The sequence below is a fragment of the Elephantulus edwardii genome, unplaced genomic scaffold, assembly GCF_000299155.1.
Source record: "Elephantulus edwardii isolate Elephantulus edwardi_28Jun2011 unplaced genomic scaffold, EleEdw1.0 scaffold00171, whole genome shotgun sequence".
Taxonomy (NCBI): domain Eukaryota; kingdom Metazoa; phylum Chordata; class Mammalia; order Macroscelidea; family Macroscelididae; genus Elephantulus; species Elephantulus edwardii.
Genome location: NW_006399921.1, coordinates 4,595,724 through 4,623,338, shown reverse-complemented (window position 1 = coordinate 4,623,338; position 27,615 = coordinate 4,595,724). Strand labels below are relative to the sequence as shown.

At 44.4% G+C, this 27,615-nt stretch overlaps 1 protein-coding gene across 1 annotated transcript in view; it reads left to right on the top strand.

Annotated features, from left to right (window-relative positions):
• Nucleotides 1-27,615, top strand: part of GRIK4 (glutamate receptor, ionotropic, kainate 4) — a 496,433-nt gene that overhangs the window by 276,886 nt on the left and 191,932 nt on the right. The window contains exon 8 of the mRNA XM_006895612.1: nt 25,890-26,051. Coding sequence (XP_006895674.1) covers nt 25,890-26,051 — 162 coding nt within the window. The remainder of the gene's footprint in view (nt 1-25,889; nt 26,052-27,615) is intronic.

Here is a 27,615-nt window from a genome sequence, read left to right as displayed (position 1 = left end):
AAAATGAAGTCCTTGAGAACTTAAATCTTTTTTCCGTTTATCATGATGGTTATTGGTCCAGTTGTGAAGATTTTGGGTGTTGTTTGTTTTTTATTTAATGTTAGGATATGATCTATACTGAAGGCTATAGTCTTCAATCTCCTTCAATAACTAGTTCATATCAGTTGTGTCATTTGTGTATCACAAATTGTTGAGTCTTTCCCCAAAGTTGATGCCACATTTTTCTTCATATTGTCCAGTATCTTTGATTATTTGCTTAACATACAAGAATGACTATGTATGGTAAAAGAATAATAACCCTAATGCACCCCTTTCTTGATGTTAAACCTTGCAGTATCTTTTTGCTTTGTTCAGCTTCTTCTTGGTCTATATCCAGTTACCACATGAGCGCATTGAAGGGGCCTGGAATTCTGATTCTTCTCAATTTTATCCATAATATATTATGTTCCACACAGTTGAATGCCTTTATACTATAGTCAGTTATGAATAATGGAATAGCCTGTGGAAAATGCTATACTTATTCAGCAAAATGCCTCTTGTATACTGGGGAGCTTATGGAATAGCATGAGAGTCTAGTATGATGTTACTTGAATAGATCTTAATCTAGTAGATGAGAAAGGCAACAGAGATAATGAGAGGTGAGCTGATTTTAGCATCCCACCCACCTGTCCCAGGCATTGTAGTTTTAAGTAATTTTTAACTGAGGAAACCAAGAAAGTAAATAGTATAGGCATTATGTTAGCTATGAGGTAATTTGGGGTGAGGAGAGCCTGGCCTAAAGAGAAATTACAGGCCAAGGCTGCTCTGACTGAGAAAGAGCAGAGAGGATGGCCAGTTTAAGTGAGGGGAGTTATGACACAGTCCACAGGGAGTTGTGCGGCTAACCCACAGGTAGGGCCCCTCGGGCACTTTCAGCTCACCAGCAGCACCATGGGAGAAATGGGCAATCTCCTTCTTGGAAACCTGCTGTAGCATCAGCTGTGAACTGGTTCTGACTGGTCGGCAGTGAGGCTGGCAGAGCTTGTTTCATTAAAGCTCTGACACCCCCCCCCCAATCAATTGCTAGTGTCAACGGGTGACCAGAAGAGTGGAAACTGAAAAAAAAAATGGGAATCCCCAAACACTTAATTGTGCTCATAGGAAACCTGTACCTACACAAAAAAGCTATTGTCTGAACAGAGGAGGAGAACATTGCTTGTTTGAAAAGTAAGAAAGGTGTATATCAAGGCTGTATCGTTTCTCCATATTGAGCAAATCATTTGGGAAGCTGGACTCTGTGAAGAAAAATGTGGCATCAGGATCAGAGAAAGATTAATCAACAATCTGTGTTACATAAATGACACAACTTTGCTTGTTGAAAGTGAAGAGGATGTGAAATACGACCTAGAGAAGATCAAAGATTTAAGCCTTCACTATGGATTACAGGTTAATAAGCGATATCATGATAAATGGAGAAAAGATAGAAATCATCAATGACTTAATCTTGGATCCACAATCAACACCTTTACTACCAGCAGTCAACAAATTGAAAGATGTATTGCATTGGGGAAACTCAAGGACCTCTCCTCTCCAAGGAGCAATGATGTCAGTTTAAAGACTAAGGAAGGTGCTCTTGCTTCAGGTAATGGTCACTTGCTATGCATCTGAGAGCTAGATAATGAATAAGGATGACAGAAGAAGGTCGGCCTTTGATTTGTGGTGTTGGAGAAGAGTACTGAATATCCCATGGAGTGCCTAAAGAACAGGTGTGTCTTGGAAAAAGTGCCACCAAAGTACTCCTTAGAGGCAGGGATGGTGAAGCTTCATCTCACATACTTTGGAATTGTTGTTAGGAGAGGCCAGTCCTTGGAAAGGGACATCATGCTTGGGAAGGTGGAGGTTCAGCAAAGGAGAGGAAGATCCTGAGTGAGATAGATTGACACATTGACTACTGCAGTGGTAGATCAGAGATGCCAAGGATGGCAGAGGATAGGATAGGATTCATATCCATTGTTCCTGGGATCACTTTGAGTTATACTTGACTCAACAGCACCTACCAACAACACCAGGGATGGCTGCCCTGTCCCCAGAGATTCTTAAAGACAGGTCCTTCTACTTCCTCTTCCCACCCCTCCCCCATTTCATATCTACTTCCTTTAACAGAAAGGAGCCCTGGTGGTACAATGTTAAGAGTTGTACTGCTAATTGAAAGGCTGACATTTGAGCCTACTCTTCCCTCTGCTTCTATGGAGACTTATAGCATTGGAGCAGTTCACTCTGTCCTGTAGGGTTGCTGCGAGTCACAGTTGATTTGACTGACAGTGAGTTTGGCTTGGGAACTCAGAACCTGGACCAATGTCTTCAGCATTCTGTTGAGTGTCATAGATCTGACTGTGGCTCATAGTGACCCTGTGAACAATGGCCTGACCTCTGCCCTATCCTGGGCCATCCTGGCCATCTCTGACACTTGAGCCAACCATTACAGTAATTGTGTCAACTCATCTCATTGAGAGTCATTGTGTCAGTCCTCTTCATTGAGGGTCTCCCCTCCTCCACTAACCCTCCACCTCTCCAAGCATGCTGTCCAAGGACTAGCCTTTCCTAACAGCATACCCAAAGTATGTGAGGATGAATTTTCACTATCCTTGCCTCCAACGAGCACTTTGACTGCACCTTTTCCAAGACATACTGACTGGCATGGGATATTCCGTACTCTTCTCTAGTACTGCATCTCAAAGCCATTGATTTAACATTTTCTAAATATTAAAAATGTAACTCATATTTAAGGTTGTAGGTTTGTTTGTTTTTTTTTTTTATCATCTACAACAAGTGTTTCAAGTCCCTCTCACTTTCAGCAAGCAAGTTTGTGTCATCTGCATTGATGAGTCTTCCTCTGATCCAAAAAGCATCAAGGAAGATCAGAGGTAGAGGGGGGAATACACTGAATCACTGTATCAAAAAGAACTGACAGATACAGAACCATTTCAGGAAATAGCGTATGTTTAAGGTCCTTTGGTGATGACAGAAGTTCAAGCTACACTGAAGACATTAGCAAAAATAAGGCCTCAGGAATTGATGGCATATCACTGGACATGTTTCAACAAACAGATGCTTCCCCAGACATGCTTACCAAATTGTGCCAAGAAATTTGGAGGATAGCTATCTGGCCATCTTATTGGAAGAGATCCATATTTGTCCCCATTCCCAAGAAGCTGGTCCAACTAAAATATGCCAGGACATTTGGTGGACAGCTACATTGCCAACCAATTGGAAGAGATATGTATTTGTTCCCTGTCCCCAAAAAAGATGCTCTAACCAAACTGTGCCAGGATATTTGGAAGACAGCTGCCCAGCTAGCTGGTACGAAGAGATCCGTTTACGTTCCCAATCTCAGAATAGGTGATCCAACTAAAATATGCCAAGATATTTGGAGGACAGGGACCTCACCAATCTTTGGAAGAGATCCATATTTGTTCCCATTTCCAAAAGAGGTGATCCAACCAAAATATGCCAGGGTATTTGAAGGATAGCTATCTGGCCAACTGATTGGAAGAGATTTATATTTATTCCCATTCCCAAAAAAAGATAATCCAGTAGAATGTGAAAACTACTGAATAACATTAATATCACATGCAAGTAAAATCTTGCAGAAGATTATTTAAGAAGGGCTAGAATCATACACTGACAGATAACTGCCAGAAATTCAAGCTGTTTACAAGAGACTACAGTATGATGGATATCATTGCTGATGTCAGATGGATTTGGGCTGAAAGAAGAAAATACCAGAAGGATGTCTGGTTTGTATTGGCCATACAAAGACTTTTGACTTTTTGGATCATAACAAGTTATGGCTGACATTGCGAAGAATGGGAATCCCAGAACACTAATCGTGCTCATATTAACCCAATATACTTAGACCAAGAAGAATATTTTGTCCAGAGCATGATTTTAAACCAGGAGAGATGAGCATCAAAGTTGTACCCTTTATCCACACCTGTTCAGTCTGTAGGCAGAACAAATAATTTGAGAAGTGGGACTGTATAAAGACAAGTGTGGCATCAGGATCAGAGGAAGACTCATCAGCAACTTAACCTGTTGTTGATATGTGTCATGGAGTTGAGAATGACTCACAGAAGCCCTGTGAACAACAGATCTGAACCATGGCCTATCCTGTGCCATCTCATCAACTCCAATGTGCTAGGGCCCTTTGCTACAGTCACTGTGTTGTTCCATCTCATTGAGGGTCTTGCTCTCTTTCCTGACTCTCCATCTTTCCAAGCATGAATAGCTTTCCAAGCTATTCCAAGAAATTGCTCCTCCTAACTAACTACAGCATGGCCAAAGTACGTGAGATGAAGCTTCACCACCCTTACCTCTAAGGAACACTTTGGCTGCATGTTCTGTAAGATGTATCTCTTTATTCTTTTGGCAGTCCATGGAACATCAGTACTATTCTCCAACATCACAACTCAAAGGCATCAAATCTTCTGTCGTCCTTGTTCCTTGTTCAGCTCTCCGATGCACAGCAGTGATTGAAATGACTAGGAGCTGAATCAGGCACCTTAGCCTTTAAAATTACATTACTCTTTTGATTCTTAGAGAGGTCCCTGACAGCTGGCTACCCTAGAGGTATTTAATCAGTTGCCTGCTTGCTTGGCTGGCAGATGGGTTGCTAGTCACCAGGTCTGACTGGGTAATGTTGTTGTTGTTGTTGTTATGTGCCAACTAGTTGCTTGCGACTCATAGCAACCCTGTGTACAACAGCCCTAAACTCTGCTCTGTCCTGTGCCAATCGCACTGTCTCTCACACACCCATCCCGATTACCCCAGTCACTGAATCAATCCACCTCATACAGGGTCTTCCCCTCCTGCGCTGTCCCTCCACCCTCCAAAGCATGATGTCCCTCTCCAAGGACTGGTCCCTCCTTAGAACATGTCCAAAGTGTGTTAGACAGAGCCTCAGAGTCCTTGCCTCCAAGGAGCTGCTTGGTTTAACCCTTTCCAGGATGAATCTTTTTGTTTTCTTGGCAGTCCATGGTACCCTCAATACTCTTCTCCAGCACCACAGCTCAAAGGCATCAATTATCCTTCTATACTCCATCATTGTCCAACTCTCTGATGCATAACAAGTTATTGCAAAGACCATGGCCTGTATCAAATGCATCTTATTCTCCCGAGAGACACCATTGCTCTTCAGTACTTTGGAGAGGTCCCTAACAGCAGACTTTCCCATCACAATATGTCTTTTAATTTCCTGGCTACTGGTGCCAAGAGTGTTGACTGCAGAGCCAAGCAAACTAAAGCTGTGAACAATCTCAGTCTCTTCACCATCCATCCTGATGCTGCCATTTGGTCCAGTGGTGAGAATCTTTGTCTTCTTGACATTGAGCCTTAATCCATATTGGAGGCTGCAGTCCTTGGATTGACAAGTCCAGGTGACCAGAAAGATTAACCCAGCTAGAATATAGCAGATAACGGCATGTGCTTTGGGCACCACGTGAGGTGGGGAGGTGTCGGTGGGCAATTTCTCTTAGTCTTAGCACATTCTATTGCTAACTCTGATGTCAATTCAGCAAATGAAAACTTGATTGCCAAAGGCACTATTTCTGTAGACGGGACTGCCTCGAGCTACCTGGGAGGCTTCCTCAAGTACTGCCATATTCGTGATGTTCTGTTTGGATTCCTTTACTTACTCTGTAATCCCAGCAAGAATTGGTCTTGACTGAGGCTCATTAATCAGATTATTTGATGAAAGAGAAAAGGGGTGGGAGGAACAAACCAGCAAGAGACATTATTGTCAGTTATCAGGAAGAATCAGGCACAGATCGCTGGAATGCAGGATCCTTGAAAATGGAGGACTCTGGTCTCCCCTAGAGCTTGGGGGGAAGAGAATTCAAGCACCCAGGCCTCAAGATCACCTCCAGTTCTTTAAGGTGAGACAGGAGTTTCCAAATTGCTGATCCCTACCAAAGTTGGGGCAGGAGCTATGAGAGGAGACTGATTATTGCTGAGAAATCAATAAAAACAGAAGCAGCATTAAGTAGGGGGTATGGAGACCCTAGTGGAGAGGAAGATAACTCTGCTTGCGTGGGCAGAGCCAATTAGCAGGCAGCCCCATTGCTGATGTCTGACAAACAGCATGACAATGAGGTCTAGTCCCACTGGGTTCCCAGCACTGAGCTTGAGGTGTTTGTGCATCATCTGTTTAATAAAAATGGAATCTCGTTCCTTGGGTGTACTTCAACACACACACACACACACACACACACACACACACACACACACACACACACACACTCCAATTCACATTGTGTGCATTGGTGACTGTGTGCACCAGACTGTGCATATAAAATAAATCAAATTGAAATAAGAACTAGGCTCTGGGGACTACTCGGGTTCAATATCTCTGGAAACATAATGGAAATGTCCTCCTCTGACTGCCCTGGCCTTCTGTTTAATAGAGCTTTGGGAGACAGGAGACCTGCCTTGACCGCTGTCACAAATTTGTTGAAGATTCAAAAATCCCGTTAATTCAGTAAGATATGCCTCTGCCTCCCGCTCTGTCTAGTGATCCAGTAATTCTCAATTACCCACAGTCAAGAGAGCCTGATAATAAAAATCCACTCATTCTCACAAGGTGGCATTTTAATAATTGTTGCTACCTGGCTCCAAGTACCAGCAATGTGCCAGCTCCATACTAAGCCCTTTATAATCAAGACCTTTGGTTATCAAAACAACACTACAAGATAAGCAGTCTAATTCTACAAAGTAGAAAATTGAGGCCCAGGAAAATTTTAGAAGCTTGTCTATTTAATCAACAAGTAGTGAGACTAAGCCTATTACCGACCAGTGCACGTCTTGTTTCTGTCAAACTGACCTTTATGACTTTTCTGTACTGCCTTTTCTATGGCTGTGAAACAAATTACCGCAAAGCTAGCAACTGAAGTCAGCATCATTTATTAGCTCCAGGTTCTATGGATCAGAAGTTTGCCAGTGTATGGTTGAACTTCTCTGTTCAGACTGGAGTCTGGGGACAGCCACCTACAGTCTCATCTGAAGCCCAGGGTTCTTTCTACCAAGGTTGTTCCTGTCATTGCCTTGAAATCACTGTTTGCTTACAGGATGTTGGTTGGGGACCACTCACACTGTGAGGTCTTTGCCCCGTGACCCCTCTGTCCACAGTGGATACTCTCCCTGGGTTGTTATGTAACTCTCACACTCTGAATCTCTCTGACAGCCTCTCCTGTGGGCAGCCAGTGAAGACTGATGTCTTTCAAAGGGTTACGTGGTTTAGTCAAATTCACTCAGCCAATCTTTAAGATCATTTGTACCACTCAACAAGGAGTTCTGGTGGCATAGTGTGTTACATGTGGTGCTGCTAACCAGAAAGTGAGTGGTTTGAATCTACAGACTGCTCTGCAGGAGAAAGATGGGCCCCCTTTTGTAAAATTCAGTAGCCTTGAAAACCTTGTAGCAGAACATTGTGAGCCGAAAGTTGGCTTGTGGCAGTAGATGGTTGATGCTATTGAATGAGGTCCTTGGGTGGCACAAATGTCTGCTAATCCAAAGCTTGGCGGCTCTTCTTGTTCCCATATAGACGACAGCTAAGATAGCTAAGCTATGGAGCAGTTCTCACTGGTAACATGAGGTCACCATGAGTTGGAATGGACTTGACAGCAATGGACTTGGTTTTAGTTTCTGATGCCAAAAAACAGAATCTAATCAGAGAAGTAAAACCCATCTTGTTCATAGCCCTAGACATTCTGGGGGTGGTGTGTGAAAGATAATTCTCCCCACCATAGATGCCAGCGATGTAAATGAGTTTGAGCTTTTTTAACTGTCTTTCCTCACAGCTATTCTAAGAGTAGACCAGGGAAGATCTAGCCAGGGAACCAGGAAGAGTGGAATAAAGGCTCCTGGGACAGAAAATCATGAGGTTCAGACACATTCTCTCTGCTACATTGCTTTAGGGCTCGGAGCAGGGCACATCCTCAGTGCCCAGCTTGAGAGAAGCTCCAGTCTTGAGAGAAGACTGAAAGCCCGAGCAGAGGAGGAAACTGAGGCATGTGGGCCCATTGCAGCTTCCAGGGAGTCTGCTGACCCGGAGGAATCCGGACCCTTCTGAGAAGAGTTTTTGGGGTTTAATAAATGTTTGGAAAGCACAGTAAGACTGTGGATAAAATACATTATGGCAAATCGTATTACTATTATTACATTATAAGTGCTATTGTATTACAAGCACCATTAGGAGTAGCAAGTGCTGTTATTATTAAGCAATCAAGCTTCTCCATCCCCAGCATCAGACTCCACTCATTGTCAAAGGTATCAACAGCTCAATTAATCATTAGCTGAGGCTTCCTGAGGCCTGACTTTGTCACTTTCACATCCGAGTGGTAATCACAATGCCTGCTTATCCCACTGAAGCCCCCAGTCCTAACTCATGGTGGTAGACACCTGTCCTGGGAATTTAAAAGCTGAGTCTATCTTGGTCAAAAGTTAAGGTTTTTCTAACACTATTCTTACACACATCACTCTATTGCTTAAAATAGTTATATGTCTCCCCATGACCCTTGGGATAAAGTCCAGACTCCTTAAATTACACGTGTCATTCCTCTTGCAAACTTACCTGTCAGGACTTTCTGCTCTATTCTCATCACCTCCTGCGGTCCCCAGGCAGACTGAATGCCGTGCAGCTCCCTGGATGTGTGTTGGGCCCTGACTTCTCTGGGCCTCTGCAGACACTGTTATTCCTCTGTCTGTGAAGCCTCCCCTTCCCACCTCTTCACCTGGCTAATTCTTGCTCGTCTTTCTGGCTTCAGCTTTAGGAAATCAACAGACCATCTCATAGACACAGTCATCTTATCTGCCTGTTGCCTCTTGTACTTCTCACTCATCAGAAGACTTGCCTCCTTCCTCATCATTCTCTTCTTCCACTCCTGTTTACTAAAAGCACCTTTAGACAGACAAGAGTTTTCTCACCATTATATTTCTAGTGCCTAAACCAGTGTTGATCATAGAGGACACACTTATACTTGTGTTAAATCAGCGAAACCTTGAATGCGGTTCAGTAATGGGCAGGATCCGAACATCTTGAGTCTCCCTCTGGCTCCCTTGACCTGAGAGCCTGGTGGCTTGGACTCTGCTCCTGCCCCAGTCACTTCTTGGTGACCATGTTGGTTTCTTAGTGCTATTGTAACAGAGAGGCTCTGGTAACTCGGTACGGAGTTGCACTGCCAACCTAAAGATAGGCACTTTGAATCCACCAGCTGCTCCGTGGGAGAAAGATGGGCAGTCTTCTGCCATGTGATAAACTACCTCAGCAAACACACCGTAGGGTCATCTGTGAGTGGGCTCCAACTTGACAGCACTCAACAACTGTAACAGGATCACAGCGAGTGAGTGACTTTAATGAACAGACATTTATTTTCTCACACTTTAAAAAGCTGCAAGTCTGCATCCAAGTAGGTGCTGCCTCTAGGTAGAGGAAGACACTGTCAGCGGCTAGGAAGATCTGTGCCTCCTTCCAGCTCCTGGTCCTAGGCCTCTTGATGGATGTGCAAAACGTATTTTCCCCTCTCTTAAGGTTTGCTTTGTAATCTGCTGTTTTCTGTCTTAAAATAGATTGTTTTAAGACATGCCCTACACTAATATGACTTCATTAACATAACAAAGAAAACTCGTTCCAAAATGATATTGTAAGATTGTGAGTAAACACATTGCTGTGGAATTCATTCTGATCTGACAGCAATCATACAGGACAGAGAGCAACTGTCTGTAGATTTCACAGGCTGTATTATTCACAGGAGGAAACTGCCACATCTTTCTCCCAAAGAGTAGCTGGAGGAGTTGAACGGCTGACCTTTTTGTTAGCAGCCCAGCACACTTAGCCACTGTGCCACCACCAGGGCTCCACAACCTTCAGAAGTAAACCTTAAAACCCACTTTGGTCTAGTCCTGGTCTAGTCTGACTCAGCCTCCATAGGGTTTGTGAGGCTGTCAACCTTGATGAGAGGAGACAGCTCATCTTTCCCCTGCAGAGGGGTAGGTGGATTTGAACCAGCAGTGTTGCAGTTAGCAGCCCAACTCATAAGGCACTGCCCCAGCAGGGCTCCTAAGCCACAGATCTAGGAGTTAGGATTGACAGTACATATTTTGAGGGGACATAACAATGATCTGAATCATGCTGGATACGCGCCACCTCCGTGAGGTACCCATCCTCAGCGACGAGGCTGGCCGAGTCATTGAGCGTGCAGAGGCTGCTGACCAACAGCACCGTTCACCTAAATAGGCGGATCCTGGCGAGATTGGGGCAGCCCTCATGATGGCTTAGTGCTGTCTTGAGTCATCCTGTGGCCTTGTGAGGGTGGGAGGGAGCTTGGACCCCTCCATGCCTGAGGTTAATGAGCTGGAACATGGTGAGGGAGAAGTTTAGGACCTGTTGTGTCGCCTGCTTGTTGTGTATAATGCAGAGCCATCGGAGCTGAGGACTCACTTCCTGAAAAGGAAGCAGCAGCTCACTCTGGCCCTAAAGAGAGCACCAAGTGTCTACCATTTTTCATGGCCACTTCGCCCACCCATGTTTCATCTACCCAGTTAACAGCTACTTACTTAATGCCCTGATACACAGAACAGTCCTCTAAATCCAAAATGAAGACAGGGCCAGCTGTTGGGGAGAAGGAGGGAGAGGTCTCCCACCTGGTCTCAGCTTGCCTTTTTCCTAGAGCGAAGGACTTTGTAAGGGTGATTCCACCCCTGGATGGCCGCAGGTGAGCATTAATTAATTTGATGAATGTATATTGAACACTTGCAAAGCAAAAACACAGGTAAGGTGCAGGGAGCAAGATAGGCCTTTGAAGTCCTGCTTGTGGTCTCATGTTGAGCTAGAAAAGCAAAGGAGGAAGAGAATTCCTGAGAGAAACAGATCTGCATTCTCAGGTCATAGGGATAAATGAATAGGAAGCACGAGGGATGAGGAATCCAGAAGAGGTGGGAGGCAGGAGGTTTAGAACCAAATCTCCTATTAAATAGAATTCACTGACAGGTATGAATTAGCCTCCCAGCTGCTACTTTTTTCACAGATATTACACAACAAGCAATATCCCAGCCTGCAGAGAGCACGGGCTTTGATGCAGATAAATAGAAAGATACCACCGTTAGACATCCTCTGGAGAGGGGGACAGGATGCGAAAGGGCAGCAGGAGATTCTAGATTCACAGTGGCTCCAGAGATTTCCAGAGAAAGGCTACGAAGGGACTGGTAAGACAAGGAATTGAGACTGACTTCAGCATGCTGTGAATTTCAAGGAGATGTGAATGGATATGGCTCTATTAAAGAGCCCTGGACAGTGGAGAACATTCGGGTAAGATAAGGAATGGCTGGGCAGCAAATTTCCTCCTACACAATCAAAGCGCTGACTCCTTTCTGTACACTGTATACCAGGATACTGGTAATATACCTGCATTTGTCTCAACAACCAGACTTTAGGGAGAGAAAAGTTCTAAATGATAAGAGGTACGCATAGTCTGTAGGCTGTTGCACTGCTGACACAACGATGGTGCCTCTCTGGTAGTTCAAACCCACCAGCAGCTCTGAGGGGAAAAGTGCCATTTCCTCATCTGTGAGGTGCTCTCTAGAACCTCACTGGAGGGTCAGCTCTTACTCAACAGCAGTAAGTTTGAGTTGAGTGAATCATTAGAAATCTCAATGGAAGGGTAACGTCCACAGCATTTATACGTCCACAGTGTGCCAAGTATCTGGCTATTACTCCGACATCTTTCTTCAGGAATAAATACATTTAGGCACTTCAGTGTCTTCTTCCAGCAAATAAAAATATGAGTAAAAGCTGTCCTGCTTAGCTCCAAGTGTGGTTAAGAAGACCAAAACAGAAATATGCAAATGTTTTAGAAAGTATGTAGAAACACACAATAAAAAGGTATTAGTTCTTTAGTTAACTAGTATTGCTAAAACTGAGATAGCACAGAATGGGCTTATCAAACCAACATTTATTTATTTGTTTATTTACCTCTTTAATTTTATCTATAAGTTATCTTTCTATCATTATCTATCTATCTATCTATCTATCTATCTATCTATCTATCTATCTATCTATCATCTCTCTTAGAGTTTAGGAGGCTAGAAGTCTAAATCTCAGGAGCCCAAGGCAGGGGAGGTCCTCTCTGTTGGTTCTGGAAGCTGTCTTTATAGCCTTCAGCATCCTCGGACCATCCTTGGAGTTCTCCATGACTTGGTCTTTCAGTGTCAAGGAACTTCCCAGTAAAAGGACAAGGGCTGAAAGGACATGCTCCACTCGGCTCTTACATCTTGGTGATGCTGAGGCCCACCTCTCTGCTTGTCTTCTCCCCCTTTATCTCTTTTAAGATAAGATGTGTTAGAGCCCCAGCCCAAGGAAACTGCCTTACACTGGATCAGGATGTTGCATCTCATCCTTAAAATTTTTGCAGCTGCTTGGCTCAACAGATCTTTGAAAAAGCTTCCACATTACATACATGTATTGTTTTTTTGGGAGGGGGGGAGTGATGGTTCAATCTAGAACATTGTTTTGCTTGATAATAAATAGATGCCTAGTAAGTACCGCTTGGGGAGCTCTGGTCGTGCAGCTGTAGGGTGTTGTGCTACTGAGCAGAAGGTTGCATCTTGTCACCATTTGAATCCACCAGCTGCTCCAAGGGAGAAAGATGGGCAGTCTTCTCCCCTCGTAATAGATTCAGAACCCATCGAGGGCCAGTATTAGTTTGAAAGTTTTTTGTTTAAAGTATTGTTTACAGGGGACAAGGGAGAATAAAAGCTGTTCTGGAGTGAAGACCTACAAATAAAGAGTCAGTTGGGCTCATGTAGTAGAATTTGGAAAACATGTAGCGTTTAAATGGACACTGAAGAAACACCTTTCCTTTGTTTTGATTGAGGCTCTTGGGCCAACGAGGACCAAAGACATGTGGAAGCACTTAGACAGCCAACCTTGTAGTGTCTTAAGGAAAGGCTCTTCCCACATCCTCCTTTATGTCTGTTGCCAATGCCTGAAAATGTGTGAGAAATGTAAGTGGTTCAAATCCATAAACAGCCGCTGCATGGGATGAAAAAGTGATCATTCTCCTCTTGGGAAATTTACAGCCTCCAAAGCCCACTGGAGAGTCAGTTCTGACTCGACAACACTTATTTGACTTGAAAAATAATATCAATAACTAAAATAAAATCTGTAGCATATTTTGCTCTACAGAACACTTTTTATGTCTTTAGAGTCTCCTGAAATATAATAAAGTTTTGCTGTCTTCACCTTATAATAATAAAACCTGTCTAATTAAAAGAAATAAAACATTTTTAAAATTTTTTTTCCAGAAAGGAAAGCTCAGGACAAAATACCAGGAGTATATGATTTAAAATCCTATACAGGCATGCCTTGTTTTTACTGCTCTTAGCAGATATCTTCACAGATATTTTGTATTTTACAAATTGAAGGTTTGTGGCAACCCTGTGTTGAGCAAGTCTATTGGTGTCATTTTTCCAACAGCATGTGCTCACTTTGTGTCTCTGAGACACATTTTGGTAATTCTCACAATATTTCCAACTTTTCAAAATGCTGCTTCCCACTTAATAAACCACCCACAGACTGCCAGTAAATTGATGCTGACTCAGCCCTGCTATGTTGGGTTTTAAGCCTGTACATCTTTCCGAGAAGACACTTGCACATTTTTATCCCAAGGAGCAGCTGGTGGATTCGAACCACTGGACTGTCCGTTAGCAGCACAACCTGTAACATACACCCTGAGAGCGCCTTTAATAAACTAGTGTATACATTTGACACAGCAATTCCACTACAAGGAATTTACACTAAAGAAACCATAACTGCCACCCAAGCAGATATATGCACACCCATGTTTATTGTGGCTTTGTTCACAGTAACAAAGAGCTGGAAACAATCCAAATGCCTATCAACATGGGAATGGTATACTAGGCAGCATTGAAAAACGATTAGAAAAGCACATCAGCAGAGAACTGCCGGAAGTCCAGGCTGGGTTTAGAAGGGGTCGTGGTACTAGGGATATTGTTGCTGATGTTAGATGGATCTTGGCTGAAAGCAGAGAATACCAGAAGAATGTCTATCTGTGTTTCATTGATTATGCAAAGGCATTTGACTGTGTGGATCATAACAAACTGTGGCTGACTCTGAGAAGAATGGGAATCCCAGAACATTTAATTGTGCTAATGCGAAACCTGTACTTGGATCAAGAGGCAGTAGTCAGAACAGAGCAGGGTAACACTGCATGGTTCAAAATTGGGAAGGGTGTACACCAGGGATGCATCCTGTCTCCATACCTTTTCAACATGTATGCAGAGCAGATTATCCGAGAAGCTGGGCTCTATGAGGAGAATTGTGGCATCAGGATTGGTGGAAGATCTATTAACAATCTGCGTTATGCAGATGACACAACCCTGCTTGCTGAAACTGAGGAGGACCTCATGCACTTGCTGCGAAGGGTCAAGGACTGCAGCCTTCAGTATGGACTGAGGCTCAATGTCAACAAGACAAAGATTCTCACCACTGGACCAATTGGCAGCATCAGGATGGATGATGAAGAGATTGAGAGTGTTCACAGCTTCAGTTTGCTCGGCTCCACAGTCAACACTCTTGGCACCAGCAGTCAGGAAATCAAAAAGCGTATCGCGATGGGAAAGTCTGCTGTTAGGGACCTCTCAAAGGTACTCAGGAGCAACAGTGTCTCTCTGGAGACTAAGGTGCGCCTGATACAGGTCTTGGTCTTTGCAATCGCTTGTTATGCATCAGAGAGTTGGACAATGACTAGGGAGGACAGAAGGAGAGTGGATGCTTTTGAGCTGTGGTGCTGGAGAAGGGTACTGAATGTACCATGGACTGCCAGGAACACAAACATTCATCTTGGAGAGGATTAAACCAGGCTACTCCTTGGAGGCAAGGATTCTGGGGCTTCGTCTGACATACTTTGGACATGTTGCCAGGAGGGACGGGTCCTTGGAGAGGGACATCATGCTTGACAGGGTGGAGGGACGGCGCAGGAGGGGAAGACCCTCTATGAGATGGATCGATTCAGTGACTGGGGTAATCGGGATGGGTGTGTCAGAGGCAGTGTGGTTGGTGCAGGATAGAGCAGGGTTTAAGGCTGTTGTGCATAGGGTCGCTCTGAGTCGGAAACGACTCGACGGCACATAACAACAACAAACAACAATAATGAAATATTATACAAAATGAGTGACCCTGGAGAACATTATGCTGAGTAAAATATCTCAGTCACAAAAGGATAAATAGGGCCACTGTTGTAAAATGAGACTGACATCGGGGTTGAGGGAAGACAGAGAAGGAGTGGATGAAGGATATATACTGCATTAAAACAGATGAGGGAGAGAACTGCTTAAAAGATATATGATTGGGTATTATTGTCATGACAGGAGTCCAGAATGAAAGCTGCACAGTGGTGTGGACTTGGGGGGAGGGATTGCATAAGAATGAAAGAGTTTTTCTTTTACTTTTCAAGGAGAAGAGTGAATTTACAGGGAAGGGGTTGGGCAGGGAGAAAAGTGCAATAGTGAATGGATGAAAACCCTAAGTTTCTGTACATTTTTATTAAAATTAATTAAAAAAACCCTACTGTGTAATGTAAGCATAACTTTTTTATATGCACTGGAAATTGTTTTTCAGGGACCGTGTACCTTCCTTGTTGGCCTATCTGCTTTATGGCAGTGGTCTGAACCAAATTTTACTATCTCCAAGATGTGCCTGACAGTCCGAAACCATACCCACTCTCTCCAGCAAAAGTGTCCTTGTAATTGGTTAATTAAACCCAAGGAGCACATTTTGGCTCACCGATTTTCTCTAGGGAGCTCTGATGAGGTAGTCCACAGAGAATAGTGCTGCTAGCCTAAAGTCTGTACCTTGCTAGTGGTTCAAATCCATCCACGAGAGAGAGGGGCAGTCTCCTTTCATGTGATTTACAGCCTTGGAAACCCAATGGAGGCTCAGCTATGAGCTGATTCTGGTTTAGCAGCCGTGAGTTGAGTGTGGCTTTCTCTAGGTGCTTGGGATACCAGAATACAGAAGACAAGGCTCAGTCTGCCTTCAGGACCTGTACAGGCCACCAAGGAAGGCATTTGTGGCTCCAGTAAGGGTGACTATAAGGAGGTTTCATTATCAGTTGCTACAATTCTTAGTTCTCAGCCCATGTTCAAGGAGCTGAATTTTGACAGCCTACTTCTCCATTCCCATCTTGGCCACGTGTCTTCTATTACACTCCGTGTGTTTCTGAGCCTCCCCACATGCTATTCCTGATGTTTGCTCTTATTCATTCTCCGAGTTCTTCGTTCGGAATATGCACGGATGCAGAATAACCCGCAGCTCTCCTGGGTCTCCATATCGCTGGTGGTTCAGGTGCACTGTCTGGAGCCTGCAGGAAGTCCCAGATCCATCTGTAATTAAAACCTCTCACGTGGAGATTTCGCTAATGTTCGGTAATCCTTTTACTCGCTCAGACCACCAGCATTCAATTTGTAGATGCAAATCATCTCACCGGGTTTAGGTTGATATGTGTATTCTCAAATCAATTTTAGCTCAATTTGCCAGTTATTTTACACCACAATCACGGTGAACTGTGCCCTCAGGGCCCCATGCACAGAGAGGAGACCACAGAGCTGGTAACAGGAATGTAAAACAATGGCTTTGCAGTCACATATGCCCGAGTTTGAATCCAGACCTCTTTGTTTACCAGTTATGTGTTCTTGGGAGAGGCCCTCGCTCCTGGGGTCTTAGTCCCCTCAGCTATAAAATGATGATACTGGCTCGCATGCCACAGGGCTGCCGTAAGGATAAGTTGAGATAATTCATCAAGGGTTTTGGTCTACCTGGCACACGGTTGATAGTCAATAAATCATAGTAGTTATTACCTGCATAATTAGTACTTATTATTAATGGGTGGAAATTTGGAACTTCTACTGAAACTGTGTTTCTAGGCAAATAGCCACATCAAGAAGTTAACACCTTTGTGACTTATTTAGCAAGTCTCTTCTCATTTGATAGGGAGCTAAGAATAAATAGCTTTTTGCAGAATGAGAGAGAGCAGGGAGGAGAAACCCCCAGGTCAGACATTTCTCTTTGGAAGGTTTAGCTAGAGCGTAGGGGCCAGGAGGAGGAGGAAAAGTGGCTTGCTCACCTTCTTCGGCACCACTGGTAGCATGGAGGATGGACTGGACATGGAGAGAAGACTGACATTAGTGGGCGCCTGCTATGTGCTTTACATAGATCGCCCTGCAAAGTAAATGTTACTCTGCTTTCTCCAGGTGAGGAAACTAAAGTTCAGAGAGGTTAATGACCTCCCCACAGCCACTGAGCTACCAGGGGCCAAATTAGTATTTGAAGCCAAGCTTGTCTCACTGCAAAATCCGAGGTATTTTGAGTACGTCTTGCTGTCTCCAGGTGCAGCTTCCTTGTTGCACACCTCCAGGGGGCACCATTCACATTGTCACTTGTGTAAATGGCACCTGGGAACTGGGCAGTATGCTGGCTATACCTTCCGAGATTGAAAGCCCATAAACCAGTTATATTCGTTGCCATCAAGTTATGACTCAGTGATCCTATGAGCAACATATCAAAACCTTGCCTTCTCTGTGCCATTCTCCCTCCATGCTCAAGTCCGTGGTTTCAATCACATGTCAGTTTGTCTCACTGGCTCTCTGCTTGTCCCCATATGATGACTTTTTCCAAGAACTGGTGCCTCCTGGTGACAAGCCCAAAGTGTGTGAGGTAAACTTTCACCATTTTTTACCAGGTTACACTTCCTCCAAGACAGATATGTTTGGTCTTTTGACAGTCCATAGTGTATTCAGTTCTCTTCATCAACACTACAGTTCAAAAGCATCAGTTCTGCAGTATTCCTTACTCACAAATCAGTTAGTGGCAGCTATTGCAAAGGAGAAATGACAAAGACCTCACCTGTTGGAATTGGGAAGGTAGGGGCAGATGCAAGAAGCATTTAGATAGGAATTGGAAACAGACTGGATATGGAGTTAAATGAGAAGGGCATTGAGGCTGACTCTCAAGTGTCTAGATTGACTAGCTGGAAGAATAGTAATGTACCTCATGGGTTAGGAATACAAAGAAGGTGCTATTGGGCAGAGAGAGTGAAGTTGGCTGCTTCCCCTACCTCCTCACTTTACCTGGGGCTCAGATAGCAAAGGGTTTGCAGATAGACTTGACCCAAGGATATGTGAGTCCTGACTTGTTAGTTTTTCTGCTCTTTTTAAACTCAAGCAGAGGAACCAAGTCTGTTGTTATGTGCAGTTGAGTTGCTTATGACTCATAGTGATCCTCTGTACAACAGCTCTGAACCCTGCTCTAACCTGTGCCAAACTTACTGTCTCTGACACACTTGGCCCATGACCTTGTCACTGAGTCATTCCATCTCATCAAGGGTCTTCCTCTCTTCCACTGTCCTCCACCCTCCAAAGCATGATGTCCCTCAACAGTGGTTCCTCTTTGCAACATGTCCAGAGTATGTCAGAAAGAGTTTCAGAATCCTTGCCTCCAAAGAGCAGCCTGGTTTAATCCTCTCCAGGGTGAACCTGTTCGTTATCTTAGCAGTCCATGGTATATTCAATACTCTTCTCCAGCACCACAGCTCAAAAGCATCAATTCTCCTGTCATCCCTAGTCATTGTCCAGCTTTCTGATGCATAGCAAGTAATTGCAAAGACCATGGCCAGGATCCGACTGACATTGTTGTTTCAGTTCTCTGGAGAAGTCCCTGACAGTAGACTTTCCCAGTGCAATTAGTCTTTTAATTTCTTGGCTGCTGTTACCAAGAGTATTGATTGTGGAGCCACGCAAACTGAAGCTGTTAACAATCTCAGTCTCTTTACTGTCTACCACGATGCTGCCAGTTGTCCTAGTGGTGAGAAGCGTTGTTTTCTTGATGTTAAGCTTCAGTCCTTTTTGAAGGCTGCAGTCCTTGACGTTCTGCAGCAAATGCCTCAGTCCAAGTCTAGATAATGAAAAGCTCTTGTGCTATAGTTTACCAACAGTGTCTTATCTTTAGGAATGGGACCTATTTGCTTAGCCCAAACTGAATGACCCCCACTCCTCATGGGAGACATCTTTTTCCTTCTCTTGTACAGAAGTTGCAGATAGGGTCTGCTCATTCTTGTTATTAATGCCACCAATCCTTCTCGAAACCTGGTGCTATAACTGTACTTCTTGACACTTGGACTTTGTGTGGTGTGAACCACTGCCATCTGTCTCTCAGCCACCGGTTTCCTATCCTGAGCCCTTCTCCTTTTTCCTCTCCTCCCCTCTCCCCTCACCTCTCCTCTCTTTTCCTCTTCCCTCCCCTCCCTCCCTTTCTCTCTCTTCTGCTCTCCTCTTCATCCTTCAATAACTCCTGAGACCAGGCATCTCCGTGCTCTTGGGCACCATCTTCAGCCTGCTGTTGCAAGTGAAGGTACAGGCTGTGGATCCGTAGAAAGGCCCCTACCGCTGACCAGTGAGGAGATGTCTGTTTATAAACTGAGAAATTGGAAAGGTCACCCTTGCTGGAGAAAGCAAGCAGTGGTCAGCAGAGTTACACTGCTAGTGGTGACCTTTCCAACCGCTCTCAAGCCCCTATCCTTGAGGTGTCCCTTTCCCTGTCCTATTCCAAAACCCACCTCCAGGTCACATCCCACTGTGTTCACCTGTGACTGTGACTTGACCTTCAGCTGTAGTTCTCTTTTCCCCTCCTAACTCATTGTATACACACGGATTCACACTCATTCATACACACATACATGCTTCCTTTTTTTAAAAAAAATTGCTTAATGAGAAAGCCCAATGATATGAAAACAAACTGTCAGAAAATTGTTTTTTCAAAACCCAATGATGTCACTTCCAGAGACTAATAAGGAATAGATATAAATTCTGCTCATGTTCTTACACCTTCTGTAGGTGTGAGACTGTGTGGTTAGTGGTCAGAGTTGGGATTGGGCACAGTGAGGACCCCGAGGCATGAAAAGTCAACAGCCCTTCAACCTCTGTTTACCAAACAGCTCCTAGGTCTCAGGCATCATGCCGGATGCAGTGTGGTGTTCAGAAAGCAGGCCGACAGGTTTCTTCTCCCCGGGAACATACAGCCCATAGAAGAGAAAGGCCACATACAGGGACAGATTTGACAGACACCAGGAACTAACTGGATGAAACAGTATATGAAAAAGGAACAGCAACACAAGGACTGTCACAGAGCCATACACGCTTGGAGTAACTCAAGGCCTGGGTTGTGTTCACTCTCCCGCTCTCAGCCCTACCAGATGGCCATTTGCTGTTTTCTGCACAGCCTCCCCTGGTGTCGAGCAGTGGGAATGCACTCCCAGTGGACACTGAGGATTTCCCTTCCTCTCACACTAAGGAGAATGTAATCAAGCTCCCCATGAGAGCTGCTCCATCCTCTCTCATCCTTTCCAAGCATAATGTCCCTCTCCAGGGAATAGACTCTTCTAGCAATATGCCCATAGTATGTGAGGCAAAGCTTTATCATCTTAGTCTCCAAAGAGCACTCTGGCTGCACTTTCTCTAAGACATCCTTGTTTATTTTTGTGGCAGTTCATTGAATATTTAGTACTGTTATCCTACACCACAACTCAAAGGCATTCGTTCTTATTGTGTCATCTTTATTCATTGTCCAGCTCTCAGATACATAGGAAGTGATCGGGAAGATTTAGTCTGATTTAGGCCATGGTCTTAATCCTGATCCTAATTTCATGACTGCTGGTACCAAGGGTATTGATTGTGGATCCAAGTAATATGAAATCGTTGACAACTTCAATCTTTTCTCCATCTAGCATGGTCTTGCCTATTGGTCCAGTAGAAAAAATTTTTGTTTTATTGACATTGAGATGCAGTCCAAATTGAAAGCTGTATTTTTTATCTTCTGCATCAAGTGCTTCAAGTCCTCCTCACTTTCAGCAACGTTGTGTCATCTGCATAATGTAGGTTATTGATGAGTTTTTCTCTGATCTTGATGCCACATTCTTCTTCAGAGAGTCTAGCTTCTCGAATAATTTGTTCAGCATCCAGATTGAATATGGAGACCTGAGCCAGATTTTCTGTTTTAGAACTTGTTAGGGCAGTGCAAGCTGGTGATCATTCATCCCTGCTCAGTTTTTTGTGTTTATAATACCTATTTTCCTAAAGTCCCTGAGTGGTGTGTTAACACACTTAGCTGTCAGTCAAAAGGTTGGCAGCTCCAGTCCCCACTATCTCTCCAGGGGTGCTCAGAAGCACCTGATGATCTACTTCAAAGAGTTCAGCCACTGAAAGCCACTGGGGCACAGGTCCCCTCAGACCCATATAGTCACCATGGGCAGGATTCGACTCCACGGCTACTGACTATTTGGTTGGTTCCCCGAATGTGTGTAGAGTAGCATTTCCTAAATTATTTTTCACACAGTACTCCTGGGGACACTTCTGGGTTTCTGGGAAGGTGGAATGTTTCATCAACAGTGAATTGGACTTTGGTGCTGTGTACCATCGTGTCAGAACCAGCTTTCAGATGACCCTTCAGTGGGTTTTCAGAGGCAGTAAATTGCACAGAAGGAGATTACTCCTCTTTCTCCCAAGGAGAAGCTGGTGGATTCAGACAGCGTACCTTTTGGTTGGCAGCGCAACTCCTTACCCACCAGGGACCCAAAGCTCCCTAATGAATTGCATAGTCCTGGTTTAAACAAAACTAAGCAAGTTCCTTCACTGAGGAGCATCCTTCACCCTTTAATAGTCTAGTTTATTATGAATCTCCGAAAGGTGGATTTAATGAAATGTTCTCTAACTTTGTTTGCACACAGAAGTTTGCTTTCATAAAATTTCTGTTAACATCTCATGGAAGGCTAATTTTCTGAGGAACACATTTTGGAAAATACTAGATTAGAAGATCTGTATTGCACTACTTATGATTACTGAGGATGGGTAGCTCTCCCTCATATTCTTTTAGAAAGAGAACTTCCAAAAGCAGCTGAAGGGTCTAAGTTTAGATGCAAAGGCTAAGGATACTTGGGGAGTAGCATCCTAGTGCATCCTGGGAAATGATGATAAGAAAACATACTACCTTTGGTTTTGTCCTTCTGCATTCTCCCATGAGCCATTATAAATAGAAGAGTTATCAAGGAATCTCCTAGAATCTTTTTTATCTTAAGGGGCCTTTGAAAATAGGCTATAACTGAGAGAGAGAGGAGAGTAGGAGTTAAAATACAGAGAGACAGACTGGCTGACTTCTAGATGAACTGTGTGTAAATCTCTGTAATTAACTCATTTCTTCTTCCTCTGCCCAGAATGTGTATTTGAAGAAAAGTTTCCTCATTCAGGTTTCCAAGACTAGTAGAATTAAAGAAATGAAGGGCTAGAAACTTCCCCAAGATCTCTTAGTAATATTACAATGAATAACACATATTGGGGAGGTCTGGTGGTTTGATGGTAAGGAGTTGCACTGTCAGCCCAAAGGCAAGCAGTTTAAATCCACTAGCTGTTCTGTAGGAGAAAGAGAGTAATTTACAGCCTTTGAAAACCCACTGGAGGGTCAGCTGTGAGTTGATTCTGACTCAACAGTACACAACTACCACATGTGTTGAGCCCTTACCACAGCCAGGTATGATGAGGCTTTTTGTGTACATCATCTCACTTGTTTCTTTAAGCATCCTTTCTGGATTATTTTCCTATATTCTAAAATGAGGATGTGAAACCCAGAGAGGTTAAGGAACTTGCATACGGGCACACAGTTAGGATGGTACACAACCTGGATTTGAACAGCAATGTCCATTTCTTTGTTCACTCTGTCTTCACCATTGTTATTGTAGTCTGTGAACATCTAGAACATCAGGGATTCTGTGACATGGGCCTCCAACTATGCATGAGTAGAGGTGGGGTGGAAATTAACAAGGAAATTGAGGGACAGGAGACATTTCCCAGCTCCCCGTATACCCACCATGGCCTATGAAGGTCCTCGGTTGCCCGGCAGCAGCCTGGCTTTGCACCCAAGCAGCTCACCCCTGCCAGATGTAGCTCTCCTCATTAGCCATCTGCCCCTCCTGCCTGCTGGTAGCCCACAGCACATGGGCAGCTGCCCTGGTAGATAAATATGAAATAATAACAGCTGTATCAAGAAATGCGCTCTCTGGTGTATCCATGTTCCTCTAAGGGGAATGTGACAGGATTCAACCCACACTTCATCCTAATCCTGCTCCACTCCTGTTAGGGGTTGGGGGCTCCAAAGTCGTCTGTGTGGCTCCACCCTGCAAGCTGAAGCTAATGAGACCGGGTTTGGGGTAGAAGAGCTCTGGCTAGGAGGGTGAGGCTCCCATGGGACTGTAGCTGTGTGAGTCCGCAGGAGGCAGTGGGTGTTTGAAGACCTTTTAGGTGAAAGTTTACACAGGAAATTAGGTTCCCATTTAGCAGTTTTTGTGCATATGATTCCGTGACATTGGTTACAGTTTTGTCACTGAGTGTCAGCCTGTCATCATTTCTATTCCATTTGCTGTTTCTATTTGTCTAGCTTTCCTACCCCTTGGTGCTGTCTCATCTTTTAGGTGAATTTTGACTGGTCTCATGTAGTTGCTTGTTTAAGGGAGTACACTTGGGAAGAGCTAAGTCTTAAGAAAAGGAGGCCTCCTCTAAGAAAGCAGCGCTTCTGCCTGAACAGTGAGCCTGGAGCCACTAAGTAGGGCGCACATGAGCCCAATTGTGGTTTCCCATCAATCTGCAGTGCACCCCTTTCCCCATTCCTCGACATGTCAGAGACCTTATGGAATCCGTGTGCAATTGCTCTCCACAGGTTAGCCAGTAAACACAGTCAAGCCTGTGTATATATCATGCTCACTGGTCAGTCTGCCACCGCTGTAAACCCAAGGCACCTGCCATCTGTCACATCAGGCTGAGTGGTGGATGAGTTAGTCCTGGGGTCTGTAAGTAATGTGTGTCTATGGGGTACAAAGCCATGTGCAAGACACTGGTAATGACTGTGTGATGGATGTTCCTTCAGGGCAAGCAACCTGCCTCGCATTTTAAGGCACTTTTCCAGGAATGGGGGTTAGTGGACTGAAAAGTTCACACTATCTTAGTTGGTTCCCCTATTTAGTGCCAAGCGAGTGCTTTGGGGCTCCAGGCTCTGGCCTCTGCTTTCTGTATCTTTCTCCCTCCTGGCCCTTAGCTTACTATGTAAGCACTTGACTGCAGCATTGTGATTGGATACAGGCTGTAGGTTGCTGGAAGAATTTGCTTGAGCTCCCAAATGTCACTGTCCCAGATGGGGCTTTCTCCGATGGAAGCCCTTGTTCTAATCCCCCTCAGCAATATGAAATGATAAGTATTTACTTGTTTATTTAGTGTCTGCTTCCTCTGGAAATCTGTAAGTTCATTGAGAGCAGGCAGTGTGTCTCTTCTCTTTGTATCCTCTGTGCTTGGAATAACATCTGGCATGTAAAAAGACACTTAAGTATTTGTTAAAGAATGGAAAAATAAGAAAGGCACACCTCTGCCTACAGAGGTATGAGTTGCTCTAGGGTGAGTTTCTTGGAAATCTTGATTCTGTGCTGATGGGCCCTGTCACCCTCTGCAGCCTGGCCTGCCAACCTCTCCAGCTTCATTTCTCAGTATCTGTCCTCTCCAACTCCCCATGCATCCTGGGTTCTAATCTGTTGTTGTTGCTGCTGTGTACCATCGAGTTGGAACCAATCCATAGCTGACCCTCCAGCAGGTTTTCCGATGCAGTAAATCACACAGGAGGAGACTGCCCATCTTTCTCCTGTGGAGCCATAGGTGGATTTGAACCATGCATCTTTGGATTGGTAGCAAAGTTCCTTACCACCTTTGGATTGGTAGCAAAGTTCCTTACCACTCTGCCCCCAAAGCTAGTGACTCTGAAATTTTAATGTACAGAAAACCTGTTGAAAATACAGACTCCCGGACTTTGCTTTTGTTAGTGAAGTCAGCTTTGACTCATGGTGGCCCCTGTACAGCAGAACAAAAAGTTGCTCAACCTTTTTTTATCCTCGCAATTGTTGGTGTGCTCCAAACCATTGTTGAAGCCACTATGCTTTCCATGAGGTGTCCTATCCACAGGACTCACCTTCAGGCCCTGTTTCAGACAGCATTACATTGTGATCCATACAGTTTTCATAGGCTGGTGTGCTGGGGCCTTCACTGCAGAGATTCCACATTCAGTTGGTGATAAGTAACAGGTTGCTTTTTCCTCCTAAATAAACCCAGGCGACTCTGACGGCAGGTATTCTGTGGACTACATTTTGTTTAAGAAGCAGTGCTTTCTACAAAGTATACCACTTGCAGTGCAGTGAAAGCACCATGCACTTTCTAATATTTATGCCTTTGTATTCATAGTGATGTCTGTCTGGAATAGCCTTTTCTTCACATTTTCCACCCAGAAAATACTTTCAATATCCTTTAGAATTCAGCTCAAGCGCCACATCGTGGATACAGTTCTGTCTTCAACTTCCACATACCTTTATTGGGGATCATTCTTTGTATTTATCTCTTTCTCCCCATGGTACTGTGTGTTCCCAGGAAATCTTAGTCATATTGATATGCGTACTGATAAGAAACTGTGTTGCAGTCCCAAAAGCATGAAGTTAAGATCCATCAGCTTCTCTACAGGAGAAGATGGGCAGTCTCTTCCTATTCCATTAAACTGCCTCTAAAAATCTGCTGGAGGGTCAGCTGTGGGTTGGTTCCCACTCAACGACACCCAACAGCAGTACCTAGCAGAGCGCCTAGCATAGGGTAAGAAATCAACAAGAATGTGTTGGACTAGAACAGGATACCAAGACATGCTTTGGTACAATCCATCATTGTACTAGTACCTTGCCTAACTCTGTTCTCTGTTTCTGATTGCTATATCTTTCCAGGAGTTCTCACTCCAGAGAATGGATAGCCTTGTGGATGATCGTGTCAACATACTGGGATTTTCCATTTTCAACCAGTCCCATGCTTTCTTTCAAGAGTTTGCCCAGAGCCTCAACCAGTCATGGCAGGAGAACTGTGACCATGTGCCCTTCACTGGGCCTGCGGTAAGTGCCCACCTCCCTAATTTCTCTCTCTCTCTCTCTCCTGTAGACCAGTTTCTAAAGTCTATCCTTCCTCTTCTGCCAGTCATATCTCAAATAGCGATGCATAGATTCGTTGAGGAAAGGATTAATGGGACAATTTGAGCAAATAGTCTACTGTAGGACAGCAGATTTGGTTAAGGAATCAGCTTAAGGAGATTGCACAGAGCCACTTAATCACTGGGTGACATCGGCCAGGCTTCTCCCTGGCGTGAGTCTGGGCTCCTGATATTGCTGAAGATTGCTTTAGTTAGTGTTACTGTTACTATTGAATGTTATGTTACTGTTGAAAAGGACTTTTAGAGTGTCTGTTGTGGTTGCTCTATGCAGTCAAGTTGGAACTAATAGCTGACCTTTCAGTGGGTTTTCACAGGCAGTAAATTGCACAGGAAGAAATTGCTCAGCCTTCTCCCATGGAGCAGTTGGGGGATTTGAACCATGTACCTCTGAGATTGCAGCACAATTTCTTGTTACTAAGCCACCAGAGTTTAGTAGAGGGTCTAGTTCCTTATTTTTTACATCAGGAAACTGAGGCCCAGGCTAAGGATTATGACGAGAGGGGTCTTGCTCAAGGGTAAACACCAAGCCTTTTGCAGAGTGCAGCTACTCTTCCAGACTCCTGGCCTTTCCATTCTGTGTGCAGCAGCAATTCATCCAGAGAAGCCCTGTTTCACAGATCGCCTTTCCATGGTTCCTTACCTCTGCTGCGTATTAGACGGAAACAACCATTTTCCTGCCCATCTTCCAGTGGGTTTAATGTTCTTACTCTAGACTAGCTCAGATACACCAGCCTGTGTCCATTTGTTAAGAAGATTAAACTCGCACGAGATCGTGACTACGTGGCTTTCTCCTGTCTCTCTCACCAGTGCGGGAGAAAGGTCAAGAAACACCATTCTTGGAGGGTGCCTTCTCTGCAGGTTCTGTCCTAGCCATGTTACATACATCATTTCCTTTAAGCCTAACAGCCCTCGAGGAAGCTCATATGATGCTTATACCAACCTCTGATGATAACTGCTCTCAGTATCTCCACTTACAGATGATGAAACAGAGACCCAGGAAGGTTACCATGGTCTCACAGGTAGTGGAGAAATGAGGGGCAGAACCCAGGCTGGCTGCTTTTACGGTTCCCACCTTCAGCCATTACTCCATATTTCAACTCACTAGCACCATCATTCTCTTGACACACTGTACTGCACTTGTGCCTGGAGAAAGGATATTACTTAATACGTGTTTGTTTATTGATTAAGTGAATGAAGGAGTGAAAAAATTGCTGATCAAGTGAATGTGTGGATCAAGTAGATTGATGAATTACAGATGGAAAGAAATGGGCCAAGGAAATGTCTCTGATAAGCCATGGCTAAAGGTCAGGGCATGTCTGGACATATGTCCCTCTGGGCACACTGCTGACCATACAGCTGTGTCTCTCTAGTGGTTCGAATCCACCACCCCGGGGAAAAGATGCAAAGACCAGGCAGAGTCTGTCCCTTGGCGTTAGGGCCAGCCCTGGCAGTGGCCACATGTGGTGGGG